General features: G+C 40.7%; 1 protein-coding gene across 2 annotated transcripts; it reads left to right on the top strand.

The window, feature by feature from the left end:
- The first annotated feature begins 591 nt into the window (after positions 1 to 591).
- YBX3 (Y-box binding protein 3) lies at positions 592 to 25,437 on the top strand. Of its 2 annotated transcripts, XM_003405608.4 has the most exons (10): positions 592 to 1,037; positions 5,106 to 5,169; positions 6,160 to 6,193; positions 9,340 to 9,429; positions 11,621 to 11,743; positions 14,028 to 14,234; positions 20,685 to 20,782; positions 22,479 to 22,650; positions 23,180 to 23,279; positions 24,869 to 25,437. In XM_003405608.4, exons 1-9 carry the CDS (start codon positions 785 to 787, stop codon positions 23,243 to 23,245), a joined length of 1,107 nt encoding a protein of 368 aa, XP_003405656.1. In that variant the 5' UTR covers positions 592 to 784; the 3' UTR covers positions 23,246 to 23,279; positions 24,869 to 25,437. The 2 variants fall into 2 exon arrangements, with proteins under 2 accessions (XP_003405656.1, XP_003405657.1); XM_003405609.4 differs by lacking the exon at positions 14,028 to 14,234.
- The last annotated feature ends 44 nt before the right edge of the window (positions 25,438 to 25,481 follow it).

Below are 25,481 nucleotides of genomic sequence, written 5' to 3' on the forward strand. Positions count from 1 at the left end.
TTAAATTGGTGGAAGCCCTGATACTTCCGTTCTTTCTCTAAAATCTGAACTTGAGTTTTCTCACCTGTGGGCTATGGATTAAATTATCTGCAAATAACCTTCCAGGCACAAACTGCAAAATAGATTTTATTATTCCACTTCCCACAAATAGCTCCTGGTGCTTGATGAATGCTGAACAAATAAATGTAAAGAACTTAATAGGAGTGTTTGAGAGTGAAGCGCAGCGTAATTTGGAACTCCTATTTTACCTCTTACGAGTCTGTTTCAGGTGTCAAAGTGTAGTGAGGGAGAGACCAACTTTGCTCCGCTCCAGCAAAGGGACAGCAGAGCTTGTTCCTCAGGAAATTCGGATCGCATCTATAAATTTCATACTCACTCTCGCTATCCTTTGCTCTCCAACTTGGCCCCTGAGGGTGGGTTGGCGAGTTGGGAAGGGCACCATGCGCCTTTAAATGCTAATGAGAGTCAATGCCCAACTCAGGAGCCAAGTTTCCCCACCCTCTTCCCTCGCCCGCCCTTCCCTCCCAGCCTGGTGCACCGCCTAGAAAAACTTGTGCGGGGCCATTTTTGGGGCAGTAAGATCGAGCGAGGAGCCCAAGAGCGAGGGCGCAGCCCGAGAGCTCGAGCCGCCTCCGCCGCGAGACCCCACCTCGGCCGCCGCCGCCTGCGCCGCGAGATACCCACCGGCCTCACGGAGAACGAGCCCCGGCCGCCGCGACCACCAGCCGCACTAACCGCCGACCAACCGCCACCGAGGTGCCCGAGTGAGAGCAGAGGAGGCGGCATGAGCGAGGCGGGCGAGGCCACCACCACCACCAACCTCCCGCAGGCTCCAGCGGAGGCGGCCGCCGCGGCCCCCCAGGACCCCGCGCCCAAGAGCCCGGCGGGCAGCGGCGCGCCCCAGGCCGCGGCCCCGGCGCCCGCCGCCCTCGTCGCGGGAAACCCCGGTGGGGACGCGGCCCCCGCAGCCGCGGGCACCGCGGCACCCGCCTCTTCAGCCACCGCCGGCAGCGAAGACGCGGAGAAAAAAGTTCTCGGTGAGTCAGGCCGGGGAGGGTAAGGACTGCTCGCGGCAGGGCGGGCGAGCGGCTGGCTGCCAACCACGTGTGCGCAGCTCCCGCCGCCTTTCCCACTCAGGCGGTAGAGGCTGACAATCCGGGGTCCCCCGGGACCCTGGGTCCCCAGCGCCGGTGGCCACTGTCCTCCCGCTCTGCAGGCGCTCCCAGGTAAGAGCGCCGCGCCCTGCGCCGCTCGCCGTCCTGTGCGCGTTCCCTGTGGTCTTGGGCCAGTAAGTTATGGGCTTAATGTCTGTCATCCGAGCAGATACTGTCTCAGATTCCTGTAGTAGAGAATGTCCCGGTCCGAAGAGAAAAGAAGAGCAGCGGTAGGGATGCCTGTGGATGCAGGGGAGGGACAGACACGTGGACTGGGATTTAGGGGTCTAGGATTTAGGAGTCTTTGCTTGGGATCTGGGGAAGGAAAGGACTTCCTTTGGGGAGGAGTGAGGCGCTGGAAGGAGACGGGGAGGGAAAAGTGAAAAGACTTTTTGCTGGGAAGGCTCAGGTGTCAGTCCCTGACGCCCTTCCCGCATGGGCACAGGAAAGACGCATGGGCACAGGAAAGACGCCATACTCATGTCGGCCACATGCCGACAAAGAGGTGTTGCAATCCTCCCCGGGAAACTTGAGTGTTGGTCCCATGCCCTCTTCCCTTTCTCTGTGCCCTCTGCTGCGAAGAGCCATTAAATGTGTCCACCAATCGCTACACGTGTTCCTCTTCCTGTACTGTGGGGACGCACGTGGTCGAGCAGCTGAAAAAATTTCCTCGGAAGTGTGGGCAGAACGTTCAAAACAGCATTACCTTGGGACTTAGTAAGGGAAACAGGAAGATGAGACGGTCAGGTTTGGGGCAGAGGATTAGGAGGGGTTTCAGTGGCGGTGGTTGTTTTTGCCGCGCATTTCAGCTTTATCTCCTCCGTTTCGTTATGCCTGTGTGAGGCCTTAAACAGGCTTGCAAAGCATGTAGGTGGTGACTAAGTTCACTCTCTTTCAAGCAGGAAAGTTAACAGGTGGGTGTAGGATGCTTCAGAGAAATTTTCAGTATTTTGGGTGGGCGAAGGAGCCCTGGTGGCGCTCTAGCGCTGACTGAAAGGTGGGCCAGCTTTAGGAATCCACCAGCCGCTTCTCAGGAAAAAGATACGGACGCCTTCTTCTTCGGTAAACATCATAGCCTTGGAAACCCCATGGGGTAGTTCTGCTCTGTCCTCTATGGTCACTATGAGTCGGAATTAGAGCGACTCCACGGCAATAGGTATGGTTTTGGTTTTGGGTGGGATGTGTTTGTCAGATCTCTCTCAGCCTTGCCTGCAAATTAAGAAGAAAATTGAGGGAATAATGTGAAGAAAGTGTTACACGATTCCATGTTCCCAGCTTGAGAAGCCTATTTTTTCCAGTGCTTTTACTCAGGCACTGTCAAACAACACGCTAAATGTAACCTGCGTAGATTAAGAAAACAAAATAGCCCTCTTTGTGCCGTGTTAAAGTTGCCTACATTTAGTCAATATTGTATTGTGGTATTGTTTCCAGCAAGAATTTCTTGGAATACTTCCATGCAAAATGTCACAGAGAGACAACCTTGGGTTGTTCAAAGCAATGTTAAGATATATTTCTGAATGATGCACCTCATTTTTGTATGTATAAAAGAACTTTTGCGGTTTTTCACTTGATCCTTGTTCCCTTCTGAGATAGGGGATGAAGGTATCTTTAAAGATGGAGAAAACAGGTAAAGTTAATTTCCTCAGTCACCAACCAGTACTAAGCCTCTACCAGATGTGGCCCTGGGATCTTTGGTCTTTTCATTATAACTCCAACTCTCTCAAAATGGACAACCTTGTACATGACCCTTGCACACTGTTTGTCTCTGTCCAGTGTGTTCTGCCCCCACCTTTCCTTTGTCAAGCAAACACTTGCATCCCTAAGAGGTGCTAGGCATAATCCTGACTGAAATGGAAGTCTGTTCTTGGCTTCCCCCATTCTAGTTTTTACTAATGGGCCTTCACTTACAGTGAATATCACTTAGGTCAGAGAAAATTGTTCACATGAGTAAAACAAAACATCCATTCTAATGAACATTAAAACCAATTGCTATTGAGTTGATTCTAATTCATGGCAACCCCATGTGTGTCACAGTAGAAATGTGCCTCACAGGGTTTTCAGCAGCAGATTTTTTGGAAGTAGATTGCTAGGCCTTTCTTCTGAGGTGCCTCTGGGCGTAGTCACACCTCTAAACTTTCAATTAGCAGCGGAGTGGGTTAACCATCTGCACTACCCAGGGACTCCTCTGATGAACATTGTGGAAGCTTTCTGGTCTTTCCCAGCCCCTCTCCCTTTGTGTATGTGGGTTGGATTTATGGTTTTAAAGAAGCAATAAGTGTGAGTGAATGTACTTGGCCAATGAAGCCCTCGGAAATATTTATGGAATTAGGATTTTTTTTTCTTAATAATCATCCTGATTGAAGTTAGAGTTGAAAATCATTTCTCATCTTCTCCCCCCCCTCCAGTTATTTAGTGTTGCTTTTCTAATCAAGATCATCCCTTTAACAGTCCTAGATATTAACTATATAAAACGAATCATAGCAGTTTCTAACTTTATATTTTCCTAGGCTTAGTATTTGGGCAAATGAAAGGAGGCACAAAAAATAAATCATTTGGAATAATGTGTGACTTAAAAGCACATAATTTTTCAAAAACAGGTCTCTTCTGTGCACTTTTGGATCTAAAGCATCAAATTTTTTTTTCCTCCTTTGCCCTGCTGCTCTAATTAGAATGACCTCAAACTAAAGATTCCGGTGGTTTGATCTTCCATAATTGGAATTAGAGCTGGAGAACACTTAGTCAATGTGGGATGAATGACTTTGCTTAGAGTCATAATGAGTTTTTTTTTTTTTTAAACAAAGAGAGCTAAAATACTTCTCATTATCAGTCTAGCAAAACTCAGAACTAACCATGCCTAGTCCTAATTACAGTCTTAGCTCCAAATTTAAAACCCAAACCTTACTATTTATGCTTGGAAGTTATAAACTATTTTAGAGAGAGGCAGCATGGTTTAATGCAGTTACTTTTCATCCTCTATTAAGCTTTTTTTTTTTTTTTTTAGGGTACTGTCTTCTCAGGTTTCCTGTTATATCGAGTCTTCATAATTGCTTTATTGGCATTCACAGTTGATTCAAAGGGCCGTATTTGAGATGGTTGAAATAAAAGTGAGTCTACAAAGTACAAAAAATCTGACCATACCATTTCTTTTAGATTTCGTCTCTTAAAGAATTTTATTAAAATCAGGTGCTTTAGAGAATTGGTCCTGCTCATGACAGAAGTTAGGGACAATAACCAAGTTAAAGAGGGGAATTTTATAGAAAACGCTGAGTTGGATTCCTACCAACTACAGCGAGTAGGGTAAACAATGAAACAGAAGCCCAGAGTCATCACTGTGGTTTGAAAAGGCCTGTTACATCACGCCTGGGATGGGTAAGTGCAGAGCTGGATTGAGAAAGCATCAGTTCTATTATTACCCTTGACTCTTCTGCTAGGCTCCCATTTGGCTACTAGACAAGTTACTTTATGTCTTTGAAGATTGGCTATTAACAAGGAGCTACTGTGTCAGTTACTAAGTTTGCCTAGTATTTCAAAATGTGAAAGTTGTGTGGCCTTAGTACTTCTTTCCTTTACCTACCTTCTCTTTCATTGTGGCCTGTCTTTTTTAATTACAAAATTATTCTGTGTTGCTACTTGGAATATTAATCTTAAAGAACAATTTGTTTTCCTTTAAACAATGTTTCTCAGTTGTAGTTACTGCAGACTCATGGATTTACGACCACTGTTTATGACTTTACTGAAAAGTTTAACAAGGAAGGAAGATTTTGCCTTCTCTGAAATGTATTTCCTTGTGATAACTTACTCTATTTTCTTTTCCTAATATATTTTGGAGTGAAGATTTTATTGGTTTCCTCAGGTATGTTTAGGCTTTATATAATGCTATCAAGACCTTAGTGATAGAGACTTATCTCTTTGTAGGTCAGATACTAATTTATCTGCTTAATCCTATTTTAGCCACCAAAGTCCTTGGCACTGTCAAATGGTTCAACGTCAGAAATGGATATGGATTTATAAATCGGTATGTGTACATGTGTATCTTTACATGTCTTAAATACATACTTATGTTGTAACACCAGCAGTTAATAAGTCTCTTACCGTGCTTTACTAAATAGCATGTATAAGTCTTAAAATTTCTGAGCATTATAAATAATCTCATTTTTAAGCTACCGGTCATTGAACATTCTTAATTAAAATACCTTTCTAGAATGGTAATAGGTAACTTCATAAAATTTAGCCATTAAAGGAAAAAAAATGAGAGGAGTTAAAATCAGAAGTGGGGAGGGCCTTAGGATAATTGAGTCCATAGGGATAATTTCACAGATGGAGAAATGGAATCTTAGACTGGTTAAGCAACTTTGCTAGGGTTGCACAGCTAGTGAGTAATCAAGCTGGATCTGTAACCCAGGTCTGGTCCAAGTCCTGTATAGAAACTGTACTGTTTGCTTTAAGCCATGGTAACATCTCACTCTAAGGAAGTGAGAATACAACTGCAAGCTGTTGGGAGTACTGTGATGTTTTTAGATGATATAATTGTTTTCTTTGTTGTTAAGTGGTTTTTCCTCACTTCTTGAGAAAATTCCTTAAGTGTGTTCCTTGTCTGTTTTGGTGTCGGGCCGGGGCAAAGGGAGGCTGTTTTAAGTTTCAGTGTAAGGAGAGCCTAGTTCACAGCTGTGCGGTGTCCTTTTAACTGTCTTGCTTTGCTTTTGCTGGGGGGGAAGTCTGGGGCTCTGATTACATACCGCGTGATTTAGGAAGACGTGAGGGGAAAGAGATGTTTCTCTGTGTTGAATCCAAGCACCGTGCTAATGTGGAGGAGTAAGGTGGGTATCCTGCAGGGTTAAAAGTTTTCAACGATGACTGGTTAGGTGCCTGACTTGAGTTTAGAGGATAAATAAAAATGTATATTGTATTTTGAGGTTGTGGGAAATAAATGTATAAAACATCTCTGTTCTTTTAAGTTTGTCCCCATACCTACTACCTTTAATTGTGAGCTTTTTGTCTTTGACAGAAATGACACCAAAGAAGATGTATTTGTACATCAGGTAAGAGGAATAATACATGTTAAATTTGTCATGTGAAAAAAGGTATCTGTAGTCTGCTGGTGTCTTTACCAAAATGAAGTCCTATAAATTATTTTTCTGAGCTAAGCTCTTTTTGTGATTTTATTCTGGGAAGATAGCTCAATTCCACATTTTAGGATTAGCATCCATCCCATCATATTAACTGTTTTCAAAGTTTTATTTTTGCAGTCAAATGAGGTAATACTCAGACCGCTTTCTAATTTTTAAAGCCTTTGAGTCCTTAACAACAGCCTTCTGTTTCCACCTTAGCATCCTTTTCTCCTGACTGTGTGGTCCCTCCTTGGTGTTTAGCTGGAAACTCTCTGGCTTTTGCCTGGGTGGGTATTGGTGATTGTTGTTTTTGTTAGCCGCTGTTGAGTCAGCCTTCAACTCACGGCAGCCCAGTATTGCATCATCCCCACGAGTGTTGGAGATCAAACCTTGTGATACATAGGACTTTCATTGGCTGATTTGCAGAAGGAGTTTCTAGTCTGCCTTAGTCTAGAAACTCCTCTAAAAACCTGCTCAGCATCATAGCAACATATAAACTTCCACTGACAGATAGGTAGTGGCTATACATGAGGTGCGTTAGCTGGGAATCAAACTTGAGTCTCCTACATAAAAGATGAGAATTTTACCACTGAGCCTCCATTACCGTGTGGATATTGGTTACCACTCCTTATTAGAACAGCTGTAACTTGAAGTAAATAGCACAGATAAGCTGATGGTTACAGTGTATGTACCCAAGACAGGAGAAGACTCCCAATTCCCAGGATAGTTCTCACTCCTGTTGAAAATGAGGCATGAATTAGCACATGTCCGGGTCAAAAGCCCACATTCCCTTAGATTTGAAGGAAATACAGAAAAGGGCGAATGGGTAAGATATGGAAAGTGTAGGCTTCTCTGCTATAGATATCACACTCTTTATGTTATTTAATTAGCCTAGGATGTTATTTATTATTATGTATCCTGAACTTGTTAAAGGTGCCCCAGTGGCACAGTGGTTAAAGTGTTAGGCTGCTAACTGAAAGGTCAACAGTTTGAACCCATCAGCAGCTCTTCGGGAGAAAGATGTGGCAGTCTGCTCCCATAAAGATTATAGCCTTGGAAACCCTATGGGGCAGTTCAGCTCTGTCCTGTAGGGTTGCTATGTGTAGAAATCGACTCAATGACCACACATTTGTTTTTTGTTGTTGTTTTGGATTTGTTTACAAAATAGGTTAAAAGAAGGAATACCTAGTCTTACTGTTATTTTTCTATATTTAGTGTTCAATGGATTGTGTGCAGTATGTGTGTAGTTCTTAGTGTGTCACGACAAGGCAAGCCAGCATGATTACCTGCATGGCCTTGTCGGGCATCTGGTTCGCTGTGTTCTTGTTTCCTTCTTTTAAGTTTGTGTGTGTGCTGGGATAGTGATATCTAAGAATAAACACTCTAGTTTTAGAGTCTATTGTTTGCATTTCTGCTTGACTGGACATATTTCAGCTATACCTAATTTGAGTAGTTTCTTGTCCAGATAGAGTGACTTTTTAAAAGTCACCACAGACTGAAAGAAATTGTTGGTTATAATACTTGGAGATTAATTGACCTTTTTGGAGAACTCTACATTTGGTGACTGCTAGAGTAAAGGACCGCATGAGTTTCTGTACCGGTGGCCAGCTTTATTAGCCCGTAAGTGTATGACCTGATTCCGGCCCCATGAAGTTGTGTGGTGAGTCACGCCAGTGTGTTGAGGCCTGCCCAGTTGAACAGGAAACAGGGAAGGGGAGCCGGCAGGGAGGGGCTGTTTTTTGGAATGGCTGAATGTTCATGCTGTGTGCACGTATATCCTGTCCTGAACTGCCTTTTTTTCCTCTGTGGGTGAGGTCTCTGCCCTGTTGGCTCATTTTTCCCCCCTCCCTCCTACTCAAAGAAGGGGAAGGGCTAGATTATACATGCCTAATCGCCTTATAAAATAAGGTTGACCTAGTTCCATAGAAACTCAGAGCCCCTTTAACTGTTTAGAGATAACCAGCCAAAGAAATGGAAATTCGTTGCAGAAATTATTCTTCCCCCTTGCATTGATGGAAAAAAGAGGCCTGTTTCTAAGCAGAGGTTTAGAGGGATATTTTCAACGCAGACTAGCTTCTTCATTAACCTTTCAGTGTATCGTCAGGAAACATATATGCATGAGTGGGTATATAAATGGCATGGTGGGAAAATATTGAATAAATATCATATATAGTACAGTGATAAGAATTCCTCCCCACCATAGTGGTAGCTAAGGAGCCTTGTTGGTACAGTGGTTGAGTGCTTGGCTGCTAACCAAAAGGTCAGCGGTTGAAACCCACCAGCCGCTCTATGGGAGAAAAGACTTGGCGATCTACTTCTGTAAAGACTATAGCCTTGGCAACCCTGTGGGGCATTTCTACACTGTCCTTTAGGGTCGTTGTGAGTTGGAATCAGCTGGACAGCACACAAAAACAACAACATATAGCATATAGTAGTAGCTGTTACCTTTGTGACCCTGTATAAATCACTTAACTGTCAACCTCATGTTTTCTTATCCATAAAATTGAGGCAGGGGGCAGATTATCACTAAAATGTTTTGATTCCTGAAAGAATTTTGTGTACTCTACCAGGAATATCTATACCCTTAGCATTTTTTCATTCCTTTTTATCTATTTTTCATTGTGGCTGTCCACACATACCATTTAATTCCTTTTCTGATTAGCAATTTCTCTGGTCTACAGAAGTCTCTGTACCTAACGTGTGTTTGTGAATGTGTGATATCTTGATGGCATTTCCTCCCTTGCTGATGGGTTTGCACTCTGAGCCTCAGAAGCTTGATGGTTTGAGGCAACTAATATATCTGGTATTATGACTAGGTGATAAGGTTATAAAGAAACTGTGTAATAACTACACACTCTGTTTATTCCACTCACCAAGGTGGATTTTAAAGAATAGCATGAATCAAAGTAAAGTGGAATACAATGTTTTGGTTTTTTGTTGTTTTGAAGCATCACAGTATTAGAAAGTCATAATAGGTTTAACAGTTTCTTCAAGTGCACTCCACAAACTTGCAAGCAATAAAGTATGTGGCTGTTACTGACATATACCTCATGTAGAATTTTCTGTTCTCTTGGCAGACTGCCATCAAGAAGAATAATCCACGGAAATACCTGCGCAGCGTAGGAGATGGAGAAACTGTAGAGTTTGATGTGGTTGAAGGAGAGAAGGTGAGAACAGAGTGTGGGTGGTTGTGCGTGGCATGTGGTTTTGCTGTGCAATAAATGATCTCTCAGCCCTTTGTGAACTGACATTTGGGATTTTTGTCTAGTAGGAGGAAGTGATTTTTAATGAAAAATGTTTTAGATTATTGAATGTCATTATAAACATCCCTTAATATATTATAAAAGACATTTTCATTTCTCATTTAAAATCAAACTATTTAGGGAAGAAAAAGCATAACTTCTCAGTTGTTAAAATGACATGTTTTATTTTGGTACCAAATGTATATTCAAGTATAGATGAAAATTCAACTTTTATAGCATTAAAAATAGATGAAGACTGCTTTGGGGCAAAAGATTTCCTTTTATAAGAATTTTTCTGATTGCAATTTGTGAATACTTAAGCACAAGTAATACAGAATAAAGAATGTATTAATCTCAATAAAAGATTCACACTGAGTAGAAACATTGTGTTTTTTCTCTTTGGTTTGGATTTTGGGAAGCCAAAGGCATCTTGATAGACAGTATAGCAATTTTGATCAGAATGAATTCAACCCAAGTATCTGGTGGGTCATCTTGAAGCGTATCTACAGAATTATGTCTATGCTATTATATATTTCATTATGAGAGCAGTAGTATCCTTTATGAGTCCCTGGGTGGCACAGACAGTTAAGCGCTTGGCTACTAACAAAAAGGTTGGCAGTTTGAACCCACCTAGGGATGCCTCAGGAGACGAGCCCTGGTCATCTGCTTCCAAAAGGGCACAGCCTTCAAAACCCTATGGAGCAGTTCTAGTCTGTGCACATGGGGTTGCTGTGAGTTGGAATCAATTCAGTGGCAACTAACGGCAGCAGTATCCTTTAAGCTTTGTTTTGTAATTGACAGTCTACTATAGATATCATTAAAACAAAATTAACTGTAAGAATAGAAACATTTTAAAATTGTATATAGTAGAACTGCCATGGCAACTAATTGTGGCCCCTGAATTATAAATTAACTAGGTGAATGACTAGTCAACTACTGTATACACACACACACACACACAGACCCATGCACCACTCCATATTCCGTATGTTTTGGGGCTCAAACTGTTCTCTCTTTTAAAAGAAAAACACTTATTTCACTTGCTATAGAAATTTAAATGGACACCACTACCAATGTGATCTGGAGGGTATCTTGCAAATCTCTCGAAGTTTCAGATCACCCTCCAGGAAATGGCTGGCCAATTTTGATCACTGATAGCCCACTTAAATCTTAGGATTTTGTTTTGCCAGGTTAATTTTACCTCTGGGTGTGGTCAAAATTTGAGGTTTTACAAATTGATTTTAGAATGGGAACTATACTCTTGAATCTTCCTTGCCCCAATTTTTCTTGTCTTTTGAAGCATTATTTTATCTATTTGTCTAAATGAAAATTAGAACTATACATCTGTTTCAGGACTTATGTTGCTGTTGTGTGCAGTTGATTGCAACTCAGCAACTTTTAGGAAGGACTAAAAAGGGAGCAGAGCCCTGTTGGTGAAGTGGTTAAGAGCTCAGGCTGCTAATCAAAAGGTCGGCAGTTGAAATCCACCAGCTGCTCCTTGGAAACCTTATGGGGCAGTTCAACTTTGTCGTGTAGGGTCGCTCTTGAGTCGAAATTGACTCATGGCACACAAGAACCACAGCAGAAGTAACAAAAAGTAACTAAAAAAAAAAAAACCCTTCCTTCCTGTTTCTGCCAAGATGGGAGAAGTTTGACTCACAATAAGTTAGTGCTGGACAAAGCCACATGAGCCCATGAATAGTGATTTTCTTGGTACTTCTTAGAGTAACATAAGTTGGGATATTTTCTTAAAAGATAATAGTATTTCAGTTCTTACCCATTGAGGCATATTCTTCCTGGTCCAGCAGTACCTCTACTTTTACAGTTATATTCATCGGCTTATGCTCTTTAAAGAGTTACATACTGCTCTTGAACATATCTAGTCACACAAGAAGGCAAGGCTTAGGTTGTGGAAACAAACCAGAAGCTGTGTGCATTTACATTAGAACATCAAGGACACTTTGCTCACCTTTTTAAAACTTGGGTGGATTGAGGTCACAATAGGAATTCTTTGTATGTTCTGCCAGTCTAACCCTCTGGCAGTTGAAGGCTATTTTTTGGTTTAGGTTAGCTTCTTTTTAATTTTGAGGCCATCCTTGTTTATTCTGTTTCTCAGGGTGCAGAAGCAGCCAATGTGACTGGCCCGGATGGAGTTCCTGTGGAAGGGAGCCGGTATGCTGCTGACCGCCGCCGTTACAGACGTGGCTACTATGGCAGACGCCGTGGACCACCCCGTAATGTATGTTGTCTCTGCTACTAAGCAGCGATTGAAAATTTTTTACACCCGAAGTGAAGTGTACATGCTTGAAGCAGATAAATGCCACGTCTTCTCCTGGAGTCAGGACAAGTGATTTTTTTTTTTTAATTTTGTCATTTGAGGGGACATTTTCAGTGCCCAGAATTTACCCACAGCCACTGGTCTCACTGCTTTGGAAACTTGCCATTCAGAGGTTTTATCAGAATGTATTTGGCTACAAGTAACACATTTAATTAATCTTGTAGCTGGAAGGCTTAATGAAGATCAGCAGCATCAAGGTTGTGTAAAAGGCTTTGCTCTTCATTAGGCTTTTATCTGCCAGAACCTAGTCATGTGGCAGTCGCTGGCAGAGGGGAATGGGATTTCTGTGATTGGCTTAAACTGATTATTCATCCCTTGGGGCTGGCACTGTTGACCTCTAGGAAAATCAGTGTTTGATTGGTAAGGAAGAACAGGGAATAGCTCTTGAACAGGCAGTAATCAGTGCTGGCCATTGAAGTATTAAATAATTTAGTAATTAAGTAGCTATTTTATTTAGCATGGAATTTTCCCATTCTTTTAAAGTAAAGAAGCAGTAAGGAATTCTCTGGAATTTTAGTTTCTATTCTGAATCCAGGTGAAAGGGTTTATAAGTAAGTCTAGCTGGAACTTCCTTAGGAAGTTCCAATTAGGAGTTTTCTCAAGGCACCCAAATTGATCCCAACTCACTTGTGGTCATGAGGGGCACCCTCTTGGATTTGAATCAATTTTTGGTGTTTCTAGATTTAGTAGCTGGGATTGGCATCAGAGAATAAAACTGATGATACTTTGTGATCTCAGGATTTCAAAAACTGGAAAAATCTCACCAGAATAATATATCTGCAGATTGAGAATGATTTCTTTCTGTGTTTTGATAGATTCATGCTTTTTGCTTACCTAATAAAGAAAAAAAACTTTTAATAGCTTGTCTTTATTCTGTCAACCTTCACACCCTGTCCAAACTGATGTTTATTAGATTCCTCAGATTATCTCATTTATCTGCTTCCATCTTTTTCTCACCCTTGTTTTGCCTTATCCTATTTGATTATAGAAAGGAGCCCTGGTGGCACAGTGGTTAAGCACTCGGCTGCTAACCAAAAGGTCAGCAGTTCAAACCCACCAGCCATTGTGCAAGAGAAAAGACCTGGCGATCTGCTCCTGTAAAGATTTCAGCCTAGGAAACCCTGTGGGGCAGTTCTGACCTATCCAGTAGGGTCACTATGAGTTGGAATCGACTTGATGGGTTTGGTTTTGGTTTATTTGATTATAAGCTGTATTGGGGGGTATGCATAAGCTACGGTAGTATAATATTTACTATATCATGTCAACCCTTTCAGGTTCATCAGGTTGACAGAGCTCTAGCTGCGATTATTTTGATTCTAAGTTAATTCAGAAGTAAAAGTGAGAAGAACCTTGAGTGAAAATTTTTCCTTTAAAGTCTTTCCCCCCTCAGAGTCCTTGAAATTCTGAAGTCATAATGCAAAAGATACTTAGAAATAAAATTGTCAACTTCTGAAATTATACATAAATGGAGGTTTTCTGTTATAATATCTTGTAAGTCCTCATGGCTTACTGATAATCAAGAGCAAGTTTGATGATGATGGTGCCCTTGTTATTATTTTGTAAAACTCTTAAAAGATTTGGCCTTATAAAACCCAGATATAGAAAAGCCTAAAAAGGAAAACAGCTTATACGGTCTTGGATTTACTATTTTGGTGAACATTATTTATACAAATGTCTTTACATAATTGAGAATCATACCTCATGTTCATAGAGTATAGGAAGAGTGGAATGGTTTGATTTTTCTGAAATTAAAACTTACTGATAATACCACAAAATATATTTGCTCTTGATTTCACCCTGATTTGGCCCCAAGGAATGGTAAATGTTGGAATAGACACACTTGGAAGAGCTTAATATTATAAACCCTGTAAATATTCTGTGGGTGGTTGGCCAGCTGATACGCACCAGTTCTAATTAGATGGGTATTAAATTCATAATAGATTGATAGCTCTTGCTTTTCTGCTTCTTGGTGTTTTATCTACGCAGACCTACTTCAGTCTCAGTGTCATTTATCCCAGGTAATCAATCACGTGGTAATCTGGGTTAAATGCTTTTTTGTATAATAAAAGGGATTATTCCTTTTGGTAGATTTTTTTTTCTTTTGGTGATATTCATCCTAAATGGTATTCTTTGGTTCTTCCCTTGCTGAAACTTCTTCTGAATCTCTGTTTCTTTGCTTCGCTAGTACGCTGGGGAGGAGGAGGAGGAAGGGAGCGGCAGCAGTGAAGGATTTGACACCCCGGCCACTGATGGGCAATTCTCTGGGGCCCGGAGTCAGCTGCGCCGCCCCCAGTATCGCCCTCAGTACCGGCAGCGGCGGTTCCCGCCTTACCACGTGGGACAGACCTTTGACCGTCGCTCTCGGGTCTTTCCCCATCCCAACAGAATGCAGGTAAAATTGCATCTGAGACTTCTCTTCAGCAGTCCTCACCCCTCGTCCTTCCTCTGCCTCCTCTTCCTCCTCCTCCTCCACCACCAGCTGCCGGAAATAAAACCTTGCTTGTGGCTTCCCAATGCTACAAAATTTGAGGCAAGGCCTTTAGTCTTTCTTCAGAGGACTCATTCCACTAATGTATTTCTAAAAATACAACCACATGAGCCATACCTACAGTAGCGTTCTCTGGTAGATAAGGTAAAGGTCCTAGTTTATAAAAGAATAAAAGTAATAAGGTAAAGAGACAGATGGGATGTTTGGACTCTGGAGCCAGAGAGGCCCAGATTTGCATCCTGTCTCTGTTACATACTTCTGTGAGATTTTGCAGAAAACCAAGCTTTAAAAAGATTTATTTGTCCGTCCGTTACATGGGAATGATAGTGCCTGCACCATAGGGTTATGAGTATTGAATTAAATATAAACGGTTTAGCACAATGCCTGCAACATAGATGACATTTATAAAGTACTTAGTTTAGATAAGATGGTGCTGATTGTACCCTGAGGAAAACTTATGTGGAATGGAGATTGTTGGTTATGATGTGATTCTCCTCTTTTACTGCAAAATAATATTAGTGCAGCTGTCATGAACTTCATCTGTGATTAATAAGCATGATACCAACTTTGTAGTTCCCAGGAAACTTGGAAAACTAGGGATAGGTCATCATTTTTGTTATCACTGGCTACAAGTTTTTCTTACTTAGTGTGCTTAGTTTTTTTTTTTAACACTAAATGTTTTGAGTGAACATTGTGTTCAGTTCTGTACTTTGCCATGCTTCTATCCCCTCATGTGTGACTATGTTCTTTTTACGTTGCTCTTGTTTTTCCCTTCCACTCTTCAGCAGCTGCCCCTGACAAATGCGCTAAAAATAACAAGTAGACATACATATATGGAGGGGCTGGGTACATGAGACATAGTAGGTTTCTTTAGGGCAGCACTCTGTGCTTCTAGGAAATGAGAACAGGAAAAGTCTGTGAGATTGTAATGCACATTTATTTTTAGAGCCCTCCTGAAGTAATCATCCTTAGTATTGAGCATATACATATATATCATATTTGCTGAGAGCATGATGTCATCCTCTTTTCCATATCTTTTGAAATAAAGGTGTATTCCACTTCAGGAATTGAGGGCTCAGATCATCAGAGCAAAACAATTTGCAGAAACTCGTTGAAAACTTTTCTCGAAAACACGTTTGTTCTCACAACTTACGTACTTAATTGCTTTTTATGCAAGCCAAATTTCTTACCTTCCCCGTTTGATGTCTGAAAGAAAAGCCATCAACTTCAACAGTTTGTTACTTAGATTCTCTTTCTATTACATACTCCTTTTGGGTGCTCAGTGACTAAAGAAGTCTCTTGTAGCAAATCAATAGAATCAAGTGAAAGCCCTTGAGACTTTGTTCCATGTAACTAGGCTCCTTTAAGGCTATCGATGTGTAATGGTTTTAAAGCATTGGGAGATTTCAAGGGTGGAAAAAGTGACTGAAGTGAAACAGGAAAGTCTTTGCCACCATTTTCAACAATATATAACACTGGTATTTATTGGACAAATCAGGGGAAAAGAGTAGTATACAGGGCGCTGGTATTTCTCTGATAATACCAAGGACATAATAGCATGATATTACCAAGGACGTAATTGCAGGATATATCAGTGACTGAATGATTTCCTTTTTTTTTTTTTTTTTTTAAAGATAATAGTTCTACATATTTGAAAATGAAGTAGAATCAATCACTGAGTTAATACCAACTATCTGCAGCCTTTGAGAAAAGAATTATATGATGGAGGACAAGAACAACATTGTTTGGCAACTACCAAGTGGTAGGAGCTTTAAATCAATTATTCTATTCAGTCCTCCCAACGGCTTTTATGAAGTTGGCAGTGGTTTCCATATTTTTGTGAACAGATGACTAGATTTGAGTAAATAAAAAAATAGCTTAAGGTTACATGGGTAAGAAGTGGTAGAGCTTGATTTAAACTGCCTGGCTCCAAACCTGTGTTCTTCCCACTTTATCACTAGGACTAGATTCTCATCCTTTATACATATAAATTTAACTGTCAGTCCTTTTTTTTTTTTTGTGAATCAGAGTTCGTGAGGAAGGAGTAGGGTGGCTTGGTCAAGGAACTAAAGGGAGGCTCATGTGGTTGGGATGGAGTGAGCGAAGGTTTAAAGGGTAGGAGGTGAGATTAGGGTCGACCAGGCATACCTGGTAGACTGTGGTCAGGACATTTGGCCTGTTCTGATGTGATGAGAAGCCAGCGAAGGGGTCTGAAAATGGAGAAAATATTTAAAAGGTGGTTCCAAGTATTCTGTGAAGACCAAACCATAGGGCAACAATAGAAATAGGGAGATCAGCTACTGTCATTTCATGGTGGAGAGATGAGCGTGGCTTGAACAAGAGTGCTAGCAGTGGAAGCGGTGAGAACTGGTCAGATTTGGGATGTGTTTAAATGTAGAACAAATCCAGGTGGCATAGTGGTTATGTGTTACAGTCTTTTGGTTAGCAGTTTGAATCCACCAGGTGCTCCTTGGAAACTCTATGGGATAGTTCTCCTCTATCCTGTAAGGTCATTATGAGTCGAAATCGACTCGCAGGCAGTGGGTTTAGTTTTTTGGTTTTGGTTAAATGTAGAGCTGACAGCATTTGAAGATAATGGAGTGAATGTGGGGTGTGAGAGCAGTAAACCATACCTCTAATGTTACTGGTTTAAACAAAGATGGAAAAGACTGAGGAAGGATTGGGTTTTGGGAGCAAGGTGGAAGTTATTTGGAGGTCTTTTTGCCGTATTAAATAGGCAGAGAAATCATAGCAGAGTAAAAGAAAGTGGTGGGAGGGATGAAGGTGTGGTTATAGATAGGGTGAGTGGCAAAGTTCTCAGGGTTCATTAAGTGATATTTGAACACTAAATGAAGCCTGGGAGCAAGTCACTCAGGTATCTGGAAAGGGGATGAACAGCAAAGGCAGGAAGGGCAAGTACAAAGGCGGAAGGGATCTGATGGGGAGAAATTGGACTATAGGTAGAATTTTGGAGTCATAAAAACATGATATTTAGAGGCATAGTGCGGGATGAGATTAAATGTACAATCAATGTGCATAGAAGAAGGATCCTGGGACTGAGCTTTGGGTACAGCAACAATTAAAGATAAGGAAGATGAGGGGAATCTAGTAAAGGAGAATAAGAAGGAGCAGTCAGGGAGAATAGGTTTCAGGAAGAAAATACTGTTGATAAGTGGAGGAAGCTAGACTGAGAATTGAGTATTGGGTTTGGTAACTTGTAGGTCAGTGGGTATGGTGGGGACAAATGTCTAATTAGAATGTATTCAAGAGAGAACAAAAGCAGAAATAGAATATACCCCTTTGAGGAAGTTTCTGTGGTGGTGGCTTTTCTTTGATATGTATGTCTATAAAGAAGTTAAAAAAATGGGGCAGTAGCTGGAGGAGGATGTGGGTTGAGACAAGGTTTTTACTTGATTTTCCAACAGGTGAGTTCCCCCTGGTCTCACTTGCCCCTTCCCTCACCAACCACTTACTCTGAAAGCCATTAGGTGGGGCAGATCAAGGTAGGCCTTTGTACAGGGGAAAGGGATAGTAGGAGAGATGGAAGATTGGCTGGATATAAATAGGTAGTGTCTTAAAGATAATGAGAGCTAGGGTTCTTACTAAAGGGAAGACACAAAACTAGAAGGAACCCTGTGAACCTCTGTTTTTGGACTGGAATTGAAGCTGTTGATGAGAAATTATCTATCTGCATACATACAGACACATGTGCATATATGTATATATTTGTGTACGAGTGTTTATGTATGTATGTGATTGTATATGTACAGTATAAACACACACTTACATAAACCAAACCTGTTGCCATCGAGTCGATTTCGACTCATAGCGACCCTATATGATAGAGTAGAACTTCCCCATAGAGTTTCCAAGGAGTGTCTGGTGTATTTGAACTGCCAACCTTATGGTTAGCAGCTGTAGCTCTTAACCACCAAGTCACCAGGGTTTCCATACTTACATATGCACATATTAAAACTGCACTAGGAGTCTTTTAGGGATACACACACGTACACACACGTATATATGCATAACTTATAGCGTGTGCATGCTTGCACGTATGTGAATATTCCTTCGTTGTGTCTACTGAAAGGGCCTGAAAGCAGTGGTACCAGAATAGTATTGAACATACCTGTTGCTGTTGTTAGTTGCTGTCAGATCACTTCTGACTTATAGCAGCCCCATGTGTGCAGAGTAGAATGCCATAAGGTTTTCAAGGCTGTGACCTTTTAGAAGCAAATTGCCAGGCCTATCTTCTGAGGTGGTTCTGGTTGGACTGAAACTACCAACCTTTCAGCTAGTGGTTGAGCACTTATCCATTTGTGCGCCACCTTTGGTTTCTATATGTCATTGTCCAATAAAAGGAAGCTCCTTTGGAGAAATGGCTGATTCCAGAGCTGGGACAGAGAGAGTACAATGTGAGCCCGGAACATCTTGTTGTGCCAGAAAGCAAAGAAGTACTCAGAGAATGTTGGAGATAGGTCAGAAGGACATGAGCCAGCTTGCAGGGTTTCTATTGGCCAGTAATGATAGTAACAGATTATAACCCATTGAAAAAAATAGAAAACCATGAGTCCATACAGATATAAATAAATCAATGAATATGCTCAAAATGCTATGAGGAACGAGATATTTACATACTTCAAAATTACTTCCTCACAAAGTACTCATGAATTACAAAGGGGAAAAGAGTAAACTTGTAAAGGAGGAGCCTGGCAGACACCACCTTAGCCCCCTATCCAAGAGAACATCGTCAGTAATGATAAAAACTGAAACAGCACTACCTGGCGGGATGCAGTGAAGAGAATACAGGGCTGCTTCTGAGATTGCCCTGCCCAAGAGGTATAATCGGAACCTAACCCAAAGGAAATATCAAGCAAACCCAAAGGGAGGGATGTTTTACAAAATAACTGGCCTGTAATCTTTAACAGTGTCAAGGCCATGAAAGTCAAGTAAAGGTCGAACCACTGTTCCAGACAAAAAGACACAACAGCTAAAATCAGTGCATGATTCCAGACGGGATTCTTTTGCTGTAGAAGGCATTATTGGGACAGCTGGCGAAACTTGAATGGGGTCTGAGGATTAGATTCTATACTTTCAACTTTTTTGTAAGTCTGTGATTATTTAAAAATTTTAGAAAAACTTTCAACACGTTTATATGCTTGGGTAGAAATGATGGAGTAGAGAGGGAAACATATTTATACTGAAGGTGAGAAGCGGGGGGATAGTTAAATTGTTCTCGTGGTCAAGAAGAGAGATACTAGGTACAGAAATGGAGTGATTGGCTTTGAATAGAAGCATGGACCACTCAGCCAGTGTAATGGGAGAGAGAAGAAAATTGATACAAATGCAGAAAAGCTGGGAGATTTGACAGGGAAAAATCATATCTTCTGTTTCTTTAGTGAAATAGAAAGGACTGTATTCACTGTGAGGAGGAGGAAGGGATGTCAATTTGGAGAATGGAAAAGAAGGTTGAGTTATGGCCGTATTGTAAAGAATTTCAAAGATTGTCGATGTGTGTTTTGTTTGTTTTTAGCTATTCTTTCTTACTTTGGAAGATCTATAATAAATGAATTTTATTTCCCTAGTCTACAACAGGAAACCCTGGTGGCATAGTGGTTAAGTGCCATGGCTGTGAACCACAGGGTAGGCAGTTTAAATCCGCCAGGCGCTCCTCGGAAACGCTATGGGGCGGTTCTACTCTGTCCTGTAGGGTCGCTATGAGTCGGAATCTACTCAACGGCGCTGGGTTTGGTTTTGGTGGTCTAAAATAAATTTGTTATCAAGGAGGTATATTTTTAAAAAATGTTATACTTGAATAGTTATGCACGGAGACAAAAGGAATAAATTGTGAAAGGAAGAAATCAGAGGTGAAGGTGTGGTTAAGATGTAGATGCAAAGCTTCATAACCAACTGCAGGAGAACCTTTCATGTAGAAACGATTAATGGTAGTTAGGGGATAAGGGTTTGCAAAATTAGAAGGTTGAAGTTTGAAAAGATTAAAAAGATCTCATTGCTCAAATGTAATATTCCATGTCCTGTTTTAAAATAGGTCTTCTTTCAAGAGATAAATGGAACTCTTTACATTTCAAAATGTTAACATTGTGAAATAAATCAGGTGCTTTGGGATAAGGCAGAAGATTGTTCTAGTAGGACTTGAGTTTTTCTTCCTTTCCTATCCACAGAGAGGTAATCAATAGTTTACAGTTACATCCGAGAGTACTCTGCTTTATAATGAGACATTTAACTTTGAGTTTTTGGTTTGTTTGTTTTTAATTCTGAATGTGTCTGTGTGCTCTGTATCTCTTATAGCCTGTAGCATGACACTCATTTGCAGTTCTCTCTGCCCTCGTCTAGGCTGGTGAGATTGGAGAGATGAAGGATGGAGTCCCAGAGGGAGCACAACTTCAGGGACAGGTTCATCGAAATCCAACTTATCGTCCAAGGTACCGTAGGTATGTACCATTTTCCACCAGCTAATGACCTGTTGAAGGTCTTATGAGTGACAATAAGATAAATCAGGATGTCGTGGGTCGGTTTTGTGAGTTTATTATATAACTATGGGTTTTCAGATGATGGCGTGACATTTTCCCCCAACTTCACAGTTAGAATGTTTGGTTATCTCTGTGCCAAAGTGTTATTTTTACTGTATAACTCACATGATATGAACTAATACTTAATACTTCTTCAATTGAATGAAATAAATGGAGATTAATTGTTGAGGAGTTCAAAGGTAGTGGTGCAAGTGGAGGAAGAGTTGAATGCCACAGTATTTGGGATATTGAATATTCTAACAACTGAGGCAGTCTAGTATAGGGGTTAAGTCAGGCTGTGGACCAAGTTGACTGCTTTTAAATTCCTGCTGTGCAATTCAGAAGTAGCATGTCCATATAGGCAAGTTTCTGGGCTCTCTCAGCCTTAGTCACCAGGTCTATAAAATGGGTTTTAAGACATTATATTCAATTGCCGGTAAGGTTAAATGTACTTATGCATCTAAGATAATTATTATGGTGCCTGTGTAGTAAGCCCTCAATGAATATTAGATATCTTTACTACCAGTGATGTTAATATTAGTGAAGGAATAAATTATTTTATTTGTGTTTTATCCTTGCAAAGACTGGGAATTGAGCTAGATTCCCTAAGATCCTTTTTACACTTCATATTTTAAGCCTGTTTGTCCTTTTACCCTGGCTTCGAGTAGATCTTTTTACCTGAATGATGTTTATACTACCCTGAAATTTGTTGATATGGGTTTATTGAAAGGAAAGTATAATATTTTGATAAAGGTTTTATAACAGTCTACCTCCTTTTCCTCAGAAGTTTTGTTGCCAGTTTAGACATAAGCTCTCTAGTGATAAGTTACTAGGGAGCATACAAGAGATGCTCCATGGAAGTGTTTCATTGAAACAGAAAGGGGACTGTACTACCTGTGATTCTCATCTCCATCAGTCCCTGGCTTTGTGACCTTGGGGAGGTCACAGCTGACATTTTTTGACTTACGAAAGCAACAATTCCATATGGTTCAACCAAATACTTGCCTTCCCTAAACCTCTTGGTTTCCTCAATATAAACCAAACTCACAGAATTGCCATTGATTAAATATCTAATGTGAGAGCACATCTGACCCTGGATATAGTAAATGATATTTTCCTTCCATATTCCCCGTAGTCCCCACTGAACTCTGTCACAGCAGATACAAGACTACTTTTCTTCTTTTTTAATTTTTTTCCCCGTCCTTAAAAACAAAACAAAAGCAAAAACCCGTTGCCATCAAGTTGATTCTGACTCATAGTGACCCTATAGGACAGAGTAGAACTGCCCCATAGCGTTTCTAAGGAGCACCTGGTGGATTTGAACTGCTGACCTTTTGGTTAGTAGCTGTAGCTCTTAACCACTACACCCTGTATCCTTAAAAAAAGTGCCTGGCAGAAACATAGTATGTGCTCAGCACATGGCTTGTCACTGCAAGTGTTTTTTCATATGAAGGGGGAAAATGGTGTGAAATAGGGTTCTTCACCAGACGTTTGCCCTGTTGGCCTGTGAATGACTGTAGCAGTGAGTACTGATCACTGGACTTTGTATCTTTAAAATCAAATAAAACATTGTTTTTGAGGACCCTTGTTCTCCTTTGTTTTGCGTTATCTACTGTAGGGCACCGCCTCACCCACGACCAGCCCCAGCTGTTGGAGAGGCCGAAGATAAAGAGAATCAGCAAGCAGCCAGTGGTCCAAACCAGCCATCTGCTCGCCGTGGATACCGGCGTCCGTACAACTACCGGCGCCGCCCCCGTCCTCCTAATGCTCCTTCACAAGATGCCAAAGAGGTAAATCGAACCCGTCAGAGGGGGTGTGGTCAGATTGTCCCTGTCACGTCAAACTTTAACAGTCTAGGAATTGTTTTATATAATCTGATAACTTGACAATACAATTTGCGTAAGACCCATATATTTATGTGTAGTGTAATTTCCTGGACATAACACAAACCAAATATTTGAATTCAACTAATGGTCATTCTCTGAAAGAAGTACCCATACTAATGGGGACTCAGAGCTAAAACATTTAGGGCTCTCCAAATAAAAGACAGCATTTATAGAGGGGAACTTGCCTTTTAAGTATGTGTTAAAAGCACTTAGACTTTTTGTAACTGGGTGTAGTCTTATTTAACTGCCGTCTGGAAGCCATTCTTCTGTGACATTAATTTTTGACTCAGACATGAGAGTAGTTGAAATTTTACACCATGATTTACCTTCACAGGCAGGAGCATTCAATCTTTGGACACCTTTTCATCTCGAACTTGCCATTACTATCTGAAATAATTCATTTTCTGGTTTGTGGTTTTGTCTTGTGTTTTAGACCAAGGCAGGTGAAGCACCAACTGAGAACCCTGCTCCAGCCACCGAGCAGAGCAGTGCTGAGTAACACCTGGCTCCCCAGGCACCTTCACCATCTGCAGGTAAGAGCTCAGGCTGCCCAGGGTTGGTTTGCTATTTCATTTTAAATATCATTAATTTCTCAACAATAGTACTAATCAGTCTAAACTAGCACTGCAATTCATCTGTGCACACCTCCTACCTCCTTTGGAGTTCTGTGGAAAAAGCAGTTTTGGTGGTTACGTGTCTCTGGAATCGACCTTATTTTGCTAGGCTTGTGGGCATAAACATTCAAACAGTGTTGATGGTAGTCGAATTCTCTTTTCTAGACAAGAAAGTTTTTTCTAACTATTACCGTTTAAGAAAATCTGATGCTTTACTTTTGTGACACCTAGTGGCCTATTTGATAATTTTAAAAACCATTGCCATCAAGTTGATTCTGACTTGTAGTGACCCTATAGGACAGAGTAGAACTGTCCCATAGTGTTTCCAAGGAAGCTACTACATCTTTCTCCCATGGAGTGGCTGGTGGATTTGAACCGTTACCTTTTGGATAGCAGTTGTGAGCTTAACCACTACCCTACCAGGGCTCCTGAGAATTTCAAAGTTCCTTACAAAGGCCTCTTCTTAGTAGCAGGAGACAGGTACTAGCATAAACTAGAGCTTTTTTTTTTTTCCTCTTTTCCTTTGATAACTAGCATTATTTATTTTGAAGCAGTGCAATATATGTTTAAGAGCCAAGGAGTTTATAATCAGACTGCCTGGTTTTCAGTGCAGGCTCTACTACCCATTTTCTGGGTGATCTTGAGCAGTTGATTTATCCTCTGCCACCCTTTCTTTTAATTAAAAGAAAATTCCTTATTTATTTAATGGAAAGGGCAACGACCAAGAAATATAAAAAAACTAAAGTCTCAATTAAGAGGGGTACAAGGTGAAAAACCCAGAATGAAAGCAACTATGGCTTACAAATATTTATAATTGGGTCAGCTTTTCTAGCTGTATTTCTACCTATGTAAGTAAAATTTTAAAAACCTTTAACAAGACAAAAAAAAGTAGGACACAACAATGATAACGAAGATAACAAGCCAACCGCTCTAAACACAAGTCCTGTTCTAAGTGCTTTGCACATATTATTTCATTTAACCCTTGTAACAACCCTAGTAGGTTTGAAAAGGCCTCATGTTGATAGGATGTAGGCAATTTTCTTTTATATAATTTTTCAAAGTTTTTACTGTTTTTATGTATTAACTCTTCTGACTTAATAAAAACATATTATTAAAAAGTAAGAGTTTATATTAGAAGCCCTGGTGGCACAGTGCTTAAACGCTTGGCTTCTAACCAAAAGGTTGGCAGTTCGAACCTACCAGCTGCTCTGCGGGAGAAAGATGTGGCATTCCGCTTCCGTAAGGGGTTGCAGCCTTGGAAACCCTATGGGGCAGTTCTCCTCTCTTCTTTAGGGTTGCTATCAGTCAAAACCGACTCAACGGCAGTGGGTTTTTGGTTTGAAAAGTTTATACTAAATTATTTTATAAAACTAAAAGATGTAGATTTTGTTTAGAGCGTATAATAAACTTAAAAAATTTTTTTTTAGTTACATGAAAAATAGGTATTTTTTACCTTTTTATTTTCTCTTTGTCACTTTATCACTATATTTGATTTCATTTTTTTCCAGGTGACCTAAAGAAGTAATGACCATCCAAAAATACAACAAAGCAAAAAAAAAAAAAAAACCACGACCGTAGCAACACCAAAGAAACATCCAAGCAATAAAGTGGAAGACTAACCAAGATTTGGACATTAGAATGTTTATGTTATTCTTTAAGAAATAAACAACAGCAAAAGGAAAATGTCAGCAAGTTTTCCAGCAAACAGATCCCAGGAGTGCCTGCACAGAAGACAAGAGAGCCACCTCCCCAGTTTCAGCAACCACTAGGTTTATATATATATTTTTCCTGGTTTTTACTGGTTTGGTAATATGAATTGAAAGAAGAAATATTAATATCGCATGGGGAGAACCCCAACCAAAGAAATCTGAAATATATAGTAAATGCTTTTTTTTCCTTATTTGTTCATTTTGAATGCTGGTGCTAAACTTCCAAGTGTCGTGATTTAAAAAGAAATTTTATACCCTTATTTATTTCTAGGATGAGGGGAAGGATAACATTTTTGCTTTCTTATGTCACTCTGTGCAGTGTGAATGATGTTTCCTCAAAAATAAAATTTTTACCCTTCAACGGAAAAGCAGTGTAACTGGAATATACTTGCCTGTCTTAGCATGTGCCTTA

The sequence above is a fragment of the Loxodonta africana genome, chromosome 4 (assembly GCF_030014295.1).
Source record: "Loxodonta africana isolate mLoxAfr1 chromosome 4, mLoxAfr1.hap2, whole genome shotgun sequence".
Lineage (NCBI taxonomy): Eukaryota > Metazoa > Chordata > Mammalia > Proboscidea > Elephantidae > Loxodonta > Loxodonta africana.